This window comes from Bubalus kerabau, chromosome 3 (assembly GCF_029407905.1).
Source record: "Bubalus kerabau isolate K-KA32 ecotype Philippines breed swamp buffalo chromosome 3, PCC_UOA_SB_1v2, whole genome shotgun sequence".
NCBI classification, from domain to species: domain Eukaryota; kingdom Metazoa; phylum Chordata; class Mammalia; order Artiodactyla; family Bovidae; genus Bubalus; species Bubalus kerabau.
Genome location: NC_073626.1, coordinates 19,211,726 through 19,225,753, shown reverse-complemented (window position 1 = coordinate 19,225,753; position 14,028 = coordinate 19,211,726). Strand labels below are relative to the sequence as shown.

Here is a 14,028-nt window from a genome sequence, read left to right as displayed (position 1 = left end):
AACCTTCCAGAACCCCATGCCCAACCCTCTGTGAGGACATTCATAAGAATAATGATTACTGAAGTCCTTAGAAGGCAGCATTGGGTCTACTTTCCTACATGGAACTCTATGAATGCTCTCCGAAGATTTGATAAACAAAACATAATGGTATACCATAATAATAGTTATTTTTCAGAGATCAGTTATCAATTTTTGTAGTTTTATTTGTGATTACTTTTCCAAAGGTAGGACCAGTGAATGAGTGCATAGGAAGAGGTACTTAGCGGCCTCTATCCCATTACATTTTCCCAGAACGATCTGGGATGAAGGTCACCCTGCTGTGCTTGGCTTTCCAAATTCTACAGCTTTGTGACATTTGTATCAAGTAGATGACAATGATGACGAGAGTGACTGAGCATTTATTAAGTGCTTGCCATTATAATGAATGCTTCTAAGTGCTTTCTATGTGTTATCTTATGAGTTTTCCCATCAATCATATGAGAGAGGAACTGTTCTTATTCCCATTTTACAGGTGGGAACATGGAGTCAAAGAGATGACAAAACATGGCCTCACAGTCACCCAGCTAGTAAACCCAGTGTTGGAACCCCATGCTCTTAATCACCAAGTTCTCAGAATATTGCCTTTGTTTGTTCTCTACAAATCTTACCATAGTGTTGATATGTATTTTGAAATTATCCTCTAAAGCGTAGGGTGAGGTCCGTAGGATCAGCCTGCGTGTCTTGATGTGTTGTGAAAAAATGAAGGACTGAGTTATTGCTTATTCCTTTGGGAGAATTTATTATCATTTCTCTTGATTTTTTTTTCTGATTGCTAGTTATGTCATCTTGTCATTCTTGCATGTTTGGACATCCCAGGGTGGTGTAGGTTGAGGGGGAAACTTGTTCATCCAGCTTTTTCTGAGGAAGGAATTCCTCATGGAGAAAAGCTTGCTGGGCCAACACACAGAGTTGCTGGAAAGGTCCCTGCACCTCAGCCTGAGGCTTAGGTGAGAGCCTGCAGTTGGGTGATAACAGCAGTGCTGCTCTGACATGTGTTTCTTCAGGATGCGTGGCATAAATAAGAGAGAGAGGATGCGTGGCATAAATGAGAGAGAGGATGCGTGGCATAAATAAGAGAGAGAGGATGCGTGGCATAAATGAGAGAGAGGATGCGTGGCATAAATAAGAGAGAGAGGATGCGTGGCATAAATGAGAGAGAGGATGCGTGGCATAAATGAGAGAGAGGATGCGTGGCATAAATGAGAGAGAGGATGCGTGGCATAAATGAGAGAGAGGATGCGTGGCATAAATGAGAGAGAGGATGCGTGGCATAAATGAGAGAGAGGATGCGTGGCATAAATGAGAGAGAGGATGCGTGGCATAAATGAGAGAGAGGATGCGTGGCATAAATGAGAGAGAGGATGCGTGGCATAAATGAGAGAGAGGATGCGTGGCATAAATGAGAGAGAGGATGCCTGGCATAAATGAGAGAGAGGATGCGTGGCATAAATGAGAGAGAGGATGCGTGGCATAAATGAGAGAGAGGATGCCTGGCATAAATGAGAGAGAGGATGCCTGGCATAAATGAGAGAGAGGATGCCTGGCATAAATGAGAGAGAGGATGCCTGGCATAAATGAGAGAGAGGATGCCTGGCATAAATGAGAGAGAGGATGCCTGGCATAAATGAGAGAGAGGATGCGTGGCATAAATGAGAGAGAGGATGCGTGGCATAAATGAGAGAGAGGATGCGTGGCATAAATGAGAGAGAGGATGCGTGGCATAAATGAGAGAGAGGATGCGTGGCATAAATGAGAGAGAGGATGCGTGGCATAAATGAGAGAGAGGATGCGTGGCATAAATGAGAGAGACTCAGACTCAGAGAATGGACTTATGTTTGTCTGGGGGAAGGATGAGGGGGAAGAGATCGTTAGGGGCTTTGGGATGGACAGGTACACACTGCTGTATTTAAAATGGATAACCGGCAAGGTCCTGCTGGACAGCACATGGAACTCTGTTCAGCGTTATATGGCAGCCTGGACAGGAGGGAAGTTTAGGAGAGAATGGATTCATGTATATGTATGGCTGAGTCCCTTCGCTGTTCACCTGAAACTATCACAAAATTGTTAATTGGTTGGGTCATTGGTAAAGAATCCACCTACTAATGCAGGAGATGCAGATGCAGGCTCAATCTCTGGGTCAGGAAGATCCCCTGGAGAAGGAAATGGCAACCCACTCCAGTATTCTTGCCTGGAGAAATCCATGGACAGAGAAGCCTGGCCAGCTACAGTCCATGGGTCACAAAAGAGTCGGACACGACTTTGCGACTAAATAACAACAATATCAAATTAAAAGTTAAAAAAAAAAAAAGGTACATGATGTATCTCAGACTCACCAAACCCAGATTGGGCTGTGACACACATCATTAATAAAGAAGATTGTTTGTGTGTTAGACACTCAGTCGTGTCCTCCGGGCTCCTCTGCCCATGGGATTCTCCAGGCAAGAATACTGGAGTGGGTTACTATTCTCTTGTCCAGGGGATCTTTCCAACTTAGGGCTCAAACCTGGGTCTCCCACATTGCAGACAGATTCTTTGCCATCTGAGCCACTAGGGAAGCCCCACATATCATTAATTAAAGATGCCAATTAATAAAATGTAATAGCATTCTAAAGGCAAAGCATTTCCTTTAGTGTCCTCCACGTGTTTTAAATCCTGGATCCCACCTGTCTCTCTGAGAATCTGAGTTGACCTTTTTCTTTGTCTTTTTCAGACGGAAAAGGACTAAAATAAGGAAGAAAACAAAGTACACCATCCTGGACAACATGGACGACCAGGAAAGAATGGAGCTGAGGCCCAAATATGGTAAGTCTCCAAGACAGTTTCCCAGTGCCTTGCCAGTGTTTAATCCCGACATCTGAGAGTCACCCTGTGAGAACGCAGCTGATAAGTGATGAAGCTTGGGCTCAAGCTCAGGAGTGATTCCACAGTCCCTGTTAATACCCACAGGGAAACCCCAAGTGCCTGCTGCCTCGTAAGTGATGGCTTTGCAGGTGCAGAGCACAGGGCTCGGTGCTCGGGACCAGAATGATGGTTGGAGGGGAGGGAGAGTGCCGCTCCCCTCCAGAGGCGTCTGTCCGCTTCTCCCTAGGTATCAAGCACCGGAGCACAGAGCACAACTCCAGCCTGATGGTGTCCGAGTCCGAGTTTGACAGTGACCAGGATACAATCTTCAGCCGAGAGAGGATGGAGCGAGGGAATCCGAAGGTTTCCATGAACGGATCCATCAGAAACGGGGTTTCTTTCAGCTATTGCTCAAAGGACAGATAATGGAGCGGTTGGTTGTGAAACAGAAGGACGTCTACAGGAATCCTTTAATCCCGGAGAGTCAGTGGGAGTTACAGACAAAACTCACTCTTGTTAGAATAGCGTGTTCCTGTCCTTTCACACTGGGCTGGAGGTGTGTCCCCATAGAAAAGACCTGTCTTCTTGGGGTTTTCGAGACACAGAACAAAAACAATGCTCTTTTCACTGAGATGCTTGTTAGTAGGAGTAAAGGTGGGGTAAGACACTAAGGTATATGCTTAAAAGAGCTCTGTGTTTTTGTAGCTAACACAGCGTTATATTCCTATGTTAAGAAAAAGGTACATCTGTTTCTGTCTGCAGACCCCTGGGGAAGGTGAGTTCAGTACGAATGCAGAGAGGACTGACTTCTTTTAGGAGCAGTAATTGCCTTTAAAGGGGACTTTCCCAGCATGGTTTCTGTCATAGGAGCCTTGGAGCCTGAGGTCTGTGTGTATTAAGCTGATTTATCTGCGGTGTGGGTTGCCCTCTGTCCAGCCAGTTTCCAGTGCCGAAGAGACACACGTACAGGGCTGAAGTCTCCTGTTTTTGCTGCTTCGAGACGGCCAGTCACCATTTCTGTGCTGTTTCTAGCGAGTAGCTCTAGGAAGTTTGAGAGCTCAGTAAGAATTGTATTCTGAGGACCAGAAACAACAGAGAGGGAGGTGGGGTTTGCTGACTTGAGGGTTGAAAATCGAAGATAACATTTTAAAAGGTTTTACCTTTTCTTTCTCCAAGAAAAACAAACTATTGCTGAGGCCTCTCTCAGCTCCAGTTTACAGAAACACAAGAAAAGTGATTAGTAATTCATTAGTGGTTTATCATGTGCAATAGGCCATGCGTTTGGACCTCCACCAATAGGAATAAAGACTCAGCAACTTTGTAATATACATGGTCAGGGATGTGGGCCCCGTGGATGCAGAAGTGGTAAGGGAGAGGGCTGAGGGTATTCCCAAACTCTGAAATACCACAAGTCTTAATGAGAATGGTATGCTTCTGATACTCAGCCCCTGTAGTTACTCTTCCTAATAACATGACATAGATAGCCACTTAATTTGTTTAAAACTGTATTTATTCCACCATTTTCTACTAAATAGCTTATTTTAAATGTATGAAAAAAATTAAAGCATCTCTAACCTCAAAGCCGCATCCTAGAGCAAGGAACTACAGTGGACTGTAGCCTGAGAACTCAGCTGGCTGCTGATCCTTTGCCATCCACCGTGGTCCTGGGGCTGATGGCCTGGGCGGTACCCTTGGCGTTCTTTGTGAAGAGATCAGCATGAGAGACGGGGCCCATCGCAGACAGAACCAGGGCTGTGGCATCAAGCATGACCACATTTAAGCAATATTCTGTTGCACAAGCTTTTGTCACAGGAGAGGGAAACCGGGATTGCTTTGCTATGATTAAGTGGAGAAGCAAGGCCATTAAATCATGAGGTTTAAATCATCAGGACAGGACAATAGAGAAAACAGTTCCCGTGGGCCACTGAAAAAAACGAAGCTTTCCGGTGCTGTTGTTCTCGCTGCTAATATGCATCCTCTTGAGACCGTATTGTTTTTAATTATTCTGTTTTCTGGGAAATGGCAAAAGTAAAAAGCATACAGGTATGATTTTATTTTTAAGCATTTCTTTATATGTACGCTTTCTGTCTAGCCAGCCAGTTCAGTCCTATTGGTGATGTTAGAAGGAAAATGTGATGCTTTTTCCATAAATATTTAGCTTCATAAACTTAAAATCTGCCCTACCCAGTGGCCAGTTATATTATTTTCGTGCACAACTGGAAATTTCTGGCACAGAGGATGGCAGCCTAAATATGATGTCGGCAGAGTGCAGTGATGGAGAAGGAGTGATCATGTGTTAAGTGCTATCTATGTACATAATATATGTATTTTACATACTCTACTGATCCTTATAATCAAGCTGGAAAGGTAGCTATTATTCTCATATTGAACGTAATAAAGGCCCAGAGAGTTTAAGTAACTTGCTCACGGTCACGGCCAGTCAGTGGTGGATATAGGAGTCGAATGCAGATTTTGTAAGCTGCAAGGTCCATGCCTTCCACCCTCCTCACCTATACACAAAGGACTCCCATGCCCAGTTATTGGAGGGCAAATTCTGGTGGGTCTTTTGGACCACTTGGAAGTTTGGTTCCTAGGACCAAGAATTCCCTCTGTGAAGGGAGCAGAAGGCAAAGGGGGAGAAGACTTCATCTTTTCTGCGGTATCATACCCGAGGCTGCCCCTCTGGGTGGCTGAGCACTGCTCTTGCCACTGCTCCCTTTCTGACCCTGTCTCCAGCCCAGCGGGTCTGATCCTTCTACCACCAATGGATCTTGAATCTATGGTGGATCAAACATAAACACCACCGATGGATCTTGAATCTATGGTGGATCAAACATAAACATCACACCAGCGATCAGAAAGTGAGTCCTCTCCTGTTATCCCACTTCTCATCAGAGGAGCCAACCGTGAGGTGGAATGCAGCCAGCATTCCTCACTTGTGTGCTTTGCATTAAGGGTCTTGGGATGATGAAGCTCTGCAGGAGCTTAGATGAGCAAAGCAGGGCCAAGAGTGTGGGAGAGGCCAGTGGCAGGGCTCACAAGATGACCAGACTATTAGTTGCTGGCTAAAAAAATCAATGGCAGAGCATTTAAACCCACAGTATTAAGAGGTCAAGCATGTGTGTGACAGGAACTTGCTGAAAAAGACACAGTGAGGTAAGGAGTAATACCATGTGGCATGCCAACACCACCTCCTTTATGGGCAGAGAGGAGGGGCAGTACTATTCTTTTCTGTGTGTGACCAAACCATCATGGACTTTGGCTGAAGTCCTGGTTTTCTTTACTTTTTTTTTTTGTTTTAATGTCTTTTCCCCATGTATTGACAAGGTATCATTTCCAATACAACACTATTAAATGTATGTGCTAATCTGAATAAAGGTGTCTGTATTCTCTGTAATGCCTCCATGCTGTTGTGTGGGTTGGGGTGATATTCATTCTTTATACCTCTGTGTAGAGGCATTTCCCAGAGAGGAGGGAGCAGACTGGCCCATGACCTGTTTTCGTGCAGCCAGTGAGTTAACAATGGGTGTTACATTTTTAAATGGGTGAAAAAAATCATACATTTCTGTGACGCTTGAAACTCACAAGGCAGATGGAATTCAGATGTCAGTTCAGTTCAGTCATTCAGTCATGTCCGACTCTTTGTGACCCCATGGACTGCAGCACACCAGGCCTCCCTGTCCATCACCAACTCCTGGAGTTCACTCAAACTCATGTCCATTGAGTAAGTGATGCCATGCAACCATCTCATCCTCTGTCATCCCCCTCTCCTCCTGCCTTCAATCTTTCCCAGCATCAGGGTCTTCCCCAATGAGTCTGTTCTTTGCATTAGGTGGCCAAAGTATTGGAGTTTCAGCTTCAGCATCAGTCCTTCCAATGATGTCAGTGTCCCTAAATAAAGTCTTATTGGAACACAGGCACATTCATTCATTCCTTTGTGCTACAACAGTAGAGGTGAGTAGTTTCAACAGAGACTGTGTCCTAAGAACATAATGTAATATAATATAATCTGACAGAACACCTGAACTCTTGCCCACTAACCCACTGGGACAGCGGTGTTGTCTGTGGTCTAAATTGTGGCCACTCCTTCCTGGTTAGCTGATAAAATGATGGATTATAGGTAGATTTACAGACCACCAATTTCCAAACCCACTTCCACTTACTTATAAATAACATACAAATAGAATATAGCCTTTCAATATTCACACCTAGCATGACCAATTTTTTTTCCCCAGGACAGATTTCCTGCTAGTTTGATGAACATGAAATGAAAACCACACTAGTTTGCATTTTAATTTGTTGCAAGCTAAGTCAGAGATAAAGAAATTGTAACAGGTGAAAATTTACTGCTAGAAATAGTAGGAAGAAGAAAATACACTTCCAAGTGACGGCCTAGACTAAGCATGGAACAAACCCACAAATTCAGTGTAAAAAATAAACAGAAACATCAATAGAGTCAGGCGACCAGAAGAGGGCGCTTTCACGCACTATGATGATAGCGGAGCCGGACAGGAGGAAGGCCTCTCTTTCCTGATAAGGACTCAGCCAATGAAAAGCCACGAACTCTTTAACCCGCCCAACTTCCGTTTCCTCCCTATAAAAGCATTTTCTGTTGATGTGCAGGGACTTGACTTGATGCAGCTGGCCATGGTTGCAGATCTCAAGTTACGGTTAGTTCTCTGCTCGTCCTAACTAAACCCATCTTGGCTGGAGCAGTGTCTGGAAGTTTGTTTCAGGTCAACAAGAGGTAAGTGGATAATTTTTCCTGGTAAAGTAATTTTAAAAATCAAAAGCAGATTAAGAGAAACGCATGGAATAAATGGAATGATAAAGGGAGATGGGTATCCAGGAATGCTGTTCTTTTTTCCAAAGAATGCTATTTTTTCTTATTTTGTTCAAAGCCTACTGATGTAACTTGGATTCAGTGAGGCCTACGTGAAAATTTTGAAAATATAAATGAACACTGCATGAAAGTATAAGATATGCTGTCTAAATAATTAACAGTGATTTTATCTGAATAGCAGGGTTTCAAAAAATGTCTTCCTCATACATTTCTGTGGCCAAAAAACCCAAACTTTGAAAAAAGTACATAATGGATAACAGTGGCCTGTGTAGCAGACACTGGTGAACTTGAGAAAGCTGGAGGATCCTCCTTTCTTAGGCAGCCACACCTGCAAACCAGGTAAATTCCAGTTTAATTCAGCAAGCATGTAATTAGCCCAAGCCATGGGACAGGCTTAGACTCAGTAAGCCTGTACTTAGTAACCTTAGACTCAGTAGAGTCTAAGCTCCTACCGCTCTCCGTACATAGGCCAAAAATTGAGAGACGGGTTGTTGGGGCAAGAAATAATGATTTTATTCAGAAAGGCAGCAGGCTGCGAATATGGTGGGCTCATGCTCCAAAGAACTATCTTGCTTGAGTTAGAATTCAGTCTTCTTTTATACTAAAAGAGGAGAGAGTAAACTCAAACACTTCCTGGTTTCCATCAGCCTCTGTGAAGGGGTGTGTAGGTTTCTTCCTCCTTATAGCCATTCACAGATGGGCCTGGTCAGGATATTTCCTCTGAGCTAAACAAAGGTATTTTAGCTTAATGCTTATTACCTGGGAAGCAGGGTTCTCAGAGATGAGCCATTACAAATAATTTAAGCTTAACTTGGTGCTATTGTTTAGTCTCTAAGTCGTGTCTGACTTTGTCTAACTCTTTTGCGACCCTCCAGACTGTAGCCCACCAGGCTTCTCCATCCATGTGATTTTCCAGACAAGAATACTGGAGTGAGTTGCCATTTTCTTTTCCAGGGGATCTTCCTGACCCAAGGGTTGAACACATGTCTCCTGCATTGACAGGCAAATTAAATTCTTTACCACTGAGCTACCAGGGAAGTCTGATTAACTTGTAATAGAATACAAGTTTCTTCCCTATTACAGTCCCTCCTGTATGAATGTGTTAGGGTACCAAATTTCATAGGCTGGCTCCCTGCCCAAGAGATTCACAGATGAATCAAAGGAGCATTGTTTATACATGTAGCAGAGAAATAATTTTCCCTCTACCTTTCTGAGTTCTTGGCTGAGACCACTGCCATAAAAGATTAACAAGAGAAAAACAGATGTTTTAATAAACTTCTCATGTATATCGCAGAGAGAGGTGATAACTGAGAGTGGCTTAAAGCGTCAGCTTACATAGCATCTTCAACAAAGAACAATAAATCTCTGGAGAAATGACAGGATAGAGGAAAACAATTGTAGGCTTTCAAGGGTGGAGCCAAAGGCTAGTTAGTAAAATTTGTTATTTACAGGCTGATTGGGCCTGAAGTTGTCTCTGGGAATTAACCTTTGTCCCTTCCTCTTGATAGAAAGGGGGCACCTTTGTAAATTTGTATCCTGCTTTTGGGGCTTCCCCGGGGGCTCAGTGGTAAAGAATCCGCCTGCAATGCAGGAGCCACAGGTTCGATCCCTGCGTCAGGAAAATCCCCTGGAGGAGGGCATGGCAACCCACTCCAGTATTCTTGCCTGGAGAATCCCATGGACAGAGGAGCCTGGCAGGCTGCAGTTCATGGCGTCGTAAAGAGTTGGACAAATAGAGGGGTAACAAAAGACAGAGTGCTTTTCTTTTATCTGCTACTTAATTGTCTTCAGCTCACAAAAATCCTTATGCCAAAGTGGCACATTTTGGGGTAGCGTGTCCAGAACTCCTACAGTCATATTTTGAGGGGGGCATACATATCCAAACTGGTCTAATAATCTCCAAAGTAAACTCAAATGATGAACTGGCAAGAAAAATCCCACAAACCAGAAACCTTTACTTAAAACAGGAAATTCTGTTAATTCAACCTTTATTAATCACACACGCACAACTCTGCTGCCTTGACACACATACACAATTATCAAAAACTGTAAAGTGAATTACATGTACATTTTTAAAAAACAAAATGTTTTCACAGTTCCAACTACACTTATCCCCAAGTTTTATCCCACAAAATACAGCATGAAAAAAAACCACAGCATAAATATTATTCAAGTAAAATGCTATCTATCATAGCCACATACAAATAATTAAAGCTCTGGGCTTCAACCTACAGAGAAGGCAGTCATGTGGAACAGTTAAAGTTAATGATCTAAGTTTACAATAAAACAGATTTATCTCCATTGTGCTTCTGATCTTTACTTTCACTAAGTCTTTCCATAAAAATTAAAGGTAGATGAGCCAACACTTGACATAAAATTATATTTAAAAGCTGCTCAAATGGATAAAGATAACAGGTACAGAGGAGGTTTAAAATGAGAATCCCTGCATAGCTGGGGAAAGTAAACTGAGAATTGTTTTCTCAAGGCCAACAGACTCCCGTTATCTGGGTGATTTCGGATGAGATATGTGACGATTGCTGGAAAGTTCTTGGGGAGAATTCACTGGAGCAAGGTCTGGAAAAGTACTTTTTACACAGGTGTTCAATAAAATGAAATAATGCTTCACAAACATGGGAAAGTCAGTATCTCTCTCTTGGTTTAGATCAGAGGTTGGCAAACTATTTCTGTAAAAAGCCAAAGAGTTTTGTGGGCAATTCTGTCTGTGGTGCAAATACTCAGCTCTGCCTAGAAGGTAGCCACAGATCATATGGTAACTGAATGGGCATGGCTGGGTTCCAATAACATTGTATTTGGGGCTTCCCTGGGGGTCAGATGGTAAAGAACCTGCCTGCAATGCAGGAGACCCGGGTTCGATCCCTGGGTTGGGAAGATCCCCTGGAGAACAGAATGGCTATCCACTCCAGTATTGCTTGGAGAATTCCATGGACAGAGGAACCTGGCGAACTACAGTCCATGGGATCGCAAAGAGTTATGGACACTGATACCTGAATTGCAGAAAATTGCCATGTGTCATGAAATACTATTCTTTCGATTTGTTTTCCCCTAACTATTTTGGAATATAAAAACCATTCTTAGCTCTGGGTTGTACAAAATCAGGCAAGATTTGGCCTGTGAACCAATCCCTGGTCTAATGGTCCTTTTCTATTTAACGTTAAAACACACATTTTTAACAAATCCATCACATATTCCATCACATAATTGATCACCTTACTGAACAGTAACCCCCATAAATGTTCATTTAAAAATACGTCTTTCCCCACAACCCAGATCGATTTTACTAAACAGTAAGCTATTTCCTTTTCAAATTATTTTAATTCCAGAATTAATCAAGGATATGGCAGTGAGTCTCTGGCCCTCAATCTGTGTACCTGGTCAACCAGATATACTAGAAAACTCAAAATCTGCCATCAAGCCAAAGTATCTACTGAGTTACAAAGTTACAAACATATTTGAACGTATTCCCCCAAACATTTCAAGCACTAGTATTCTGGACTTCTAAAAACTATTTAGAGCATTTTTATTGTTAATAGAAAACAGATGGACACAACCAAACATTAAGTAATTAAAATGTTACATGAAACAACCCCAGAACTAGTAAGCAAATTCACGGTCAGTATGATGTGTATGTGACTGTGGACAGGGTCTGAGCAGTGCCTGTCACTAGGAGGTGGACTTCAGCTGATCGCTTAGCTGGGCCTCAGGGGGACGGCTGATGTAACCCAGGGCAAACAGAAGGCAGCTCCGGGACTGGCCTTGGTACCTCTGTGCACAGGGACATCTCAGACCTTCCTATAGCTGTTCAGCTCCCATGGCTCAGTGAGGGGTGCTATGTCCTGGCTGGTCCAGGAGCAACTGCCTCCAGCACTCCTTTCATTCACGTTTTCCTTCCGCTCCCCAAAACATCCAGAGGATGTCAGTGGAGTGTGCACGCGTGGGCACGCGCGTGTGCACGCACACACACACACACACACAGTGGAAAAGGGAGAGCTTCGTCCCCGTCTGTTCCACCAGGACCAGCCTCCCCTTTCCTCATATATCAGGACGTTTAGAGACACAGTACAGAAAAGCCTACTGTTTTCTTAGAGATTTTCTTTCAGAGCAACAGGAAACAGTGATCGTTGGGCTTTTTGTTCTTAAAAGAGCTATAAAAACTCATTGGATAAAAAGTGCCTCTTCCAACGGGCAACTATGGAAATTCTTTTCCCTTTTGAGATCACTGTACTCAAAGTGCTTTTGCACTCTCTTGCCGGTGAAGGAGCAGCGTCTCATAAAGGGCAGGCTGTGGGAGACTAGCCTGCCCTCGGGCTCAGATGCCGAGCAGGTGGGTACCAGCCTCCCCTCACCTTGGCAAAGCCACTGCTGGAGACCCAAGCTGGGCTGGGAGGTGCTACCCATAATAACAATGACTCCCGCACTTAACATCGAATTTTCACTTTTGGCAAATATTGTATGTTTGCTTTCTCTTAGGTTCACAGTATCCCATGGAGCTAAGTAAGGCATGAACAGAATCTCCACTGTACTGAGGGGTGGGTGTTGGGGGTAGACAGCATGTTTGTGCAGATAAAGCCCAGCCAGGCTGTTACGCGTGGGTCATCCTGCCACCAAGCCGCCTCTGCCACACTCTGCTTTATGCTTATTTTCTCTCAGAAACATGATGTGGAAAAACAGCAAAGAATTGAACACAGAATCTTTAAGCGGTTGAGGATGATGGAGCCTTCAGTTTAAAAACTAGTCAAAAAAGAGAGAGGGGTTCTTTCATTTCTCAGAGAAATTCAGGCAATTCTGTGCTGTGTCTAAAGTTCTTAAAAAAAAAAAAACAACCGCCGATACAGCCGCTGCAGCAACACCTCCGAATACCCAGCTGGCGGGTCACCAGGCATGCGGCGGCATCCTGCCCAGACTGTCAGTCACACTCAAGAGATGTCCCCCGCAGCCCCCTGGGTCTTAGCTCCGGAGCCACATGGGTGCTGGCTATGTCATTGCCCAGGCTGTGGTCCCACTGTGGTGAGGGGGCTTCAGGACCAGCTTGTTGCACCTTGCTCTGAGGCGGATAAGGTCATGGGTTGGGTGGGCTGGGGGTGGGGGCGGTGGGGGCTGGTGATCCGGGGCCTCATCCTATAAACCCACTGCTGGTTCTCAGGGATCTGTAGCCACAGGCTTGTGGCATGTATTGGTCCCAGGTCAGCTAGGGGGAGGGGTAGGATTTGTATCTGCTTACAAGGATTGGATGATTTGTTTTTTAAAGTTCCTAGTTCAGCTACCCGATGGGTTTATTTAAAATAATGGGTGGCATGTTCCCATACATAGGTAAACCTCCCTTTTTATTTTTTGAATAATCCTATAAGCCTCCGAAGCACACATACTTGAGCTCAAGATACTCGTCAATGCCATACTTGGAGCCCTCTCGCCCAAGGCCGGACTGCTTCACGCCCCCGAAAGGGCACTCCACAGAGGAGATCAGTCCTTCATTAACGCCAACCATGCCGACCTCCAGCCGCTCCGCCACCCTCCAGATCTGGGCCGGGTCTTGAGAGTAAAAATAACCTGTCGTGGGGATAAAGGACACAGATGTAGAATAGTTATTAAAGACATCGTGTCCACAGCTGAGGGTGCCATGGATGACCAGCCGCCTAGTCACACGGGCTGGAACCTCCCTGCTTCCAAGTGGAGCCCCTAGTTGGTTCCGTGCATGTCTCCATCTCACAACCTTTAGAAATCATCTTTTTGCTTCTGTTCCACTCTCGCTAGCACTCTCACCATCTCCAGCTAGGGCTGTAACAACAATGAACCCGGCTCCTATGGCCTCCTAATCAATTTACCCTGCACACATCTGTTAGGTTATCCATGTGATGTTTTTACCCAGGCCTTCCAGCAACTCCTTGTTACCTATAAATAAGGTTAAGTTCCTGGTGGGTATTCGAACTCTCCCTAATGTGGTTTCGAACAACATGTCCAGCTTTATCTTCCATTATTTCCAGTCACTGACCATCTCCACCAAACTCGTCCACCCAGTTCTCCTTGTCCTATTTTAGGTCCCCCTCTGCCCAGAACCTTTCTCCTTCAATCTGCACCATCAGAGTCTTGCCCAGCATGGATGCCCTGGTTCAGGGCCTGGCTTCCTCCACCATCATCCCATCAAGAAGGGATAAGAGGAATGCTGGGCTCAGCGTTACAGGGGCACTCGTGCACACATCTTACTCCAGCGTTAGGCCCTCTGAGTCAGCAACTCCGAGTCCTTGTAGTAGAATAAGGGACTCTACAGGGTGCACATCCTTCCTCTGGTT

The 14,028-nt window shown here is 44.5% G+C and overlaps 2 protein-coding genes and 1 long non-coding RNA gene across 6 annotated transcripts in view; 2 read left to right on the top strand and 1 right to left on the bottom strand.

The window, feature by feature from the left end:
* Positions 1-3,533, top strand: part of KIAA0319 (KIAA0319 ortholog) — a 72,682-nt gene extending 69,149 nt beyond the window's left edge. The window contains exons 21-22 of the mRNA XM_055570781.1: positions 2,750-2,841; positions 3,128-3,533. Of these exons, the coding sequence (XP_055426756.1) occupies positions 2,750-2,841; positions 3,128-3,306 (271 nt within the window). The 3' untranslated portion in view covers positions 3,307-3,533. The remainder of the gene's footprint in view (positions 1-2,749; positions 2,842-3,127) is intronic.
* A 3,932-nt stretch (positions 3,534-7,465) lies between these two features.
* Positions 7,466-14,028, top strand: part of LOC129645519 (uncharacterized) — an 18,787-nt gene continuing 12,224 nt past the window's right edge. For 2 of the 4 annotated variants that reach the window (XR_008711423.1, XR_008711421.1), the window contains exon 1: positions 7,466-7,627. This is a non-coding gene — a long non-coding RNA (uncharacterized LOC129645519). The remainder of the gene's footprint in view (positions 7,628-14,028) is intronic. The other 2 variants (XR_008711422.1, XR_008711420.1) reach the window with 2 other exon arrangements.
* The window catches only part of ALDH5A1 (aldehyde dehydrogenase 5 family member A1), a 26,983-nt gene continuing 22,649 nt past the window's right edge, over positions 9,695-14,028 (bottom strand). Inside the window, exon 10 of the mRNA XM_055570779.1 lies at positions 9,695-13,288. Coding sequence (XP_055426754.1) covers positions 13,083-13,288 — 206 coding nt within the window. The 3' untranslated portion in view covers positions 9,695-13,082. The remainder of the gene's footprint in view (positions 13,289-14,028) is intronic.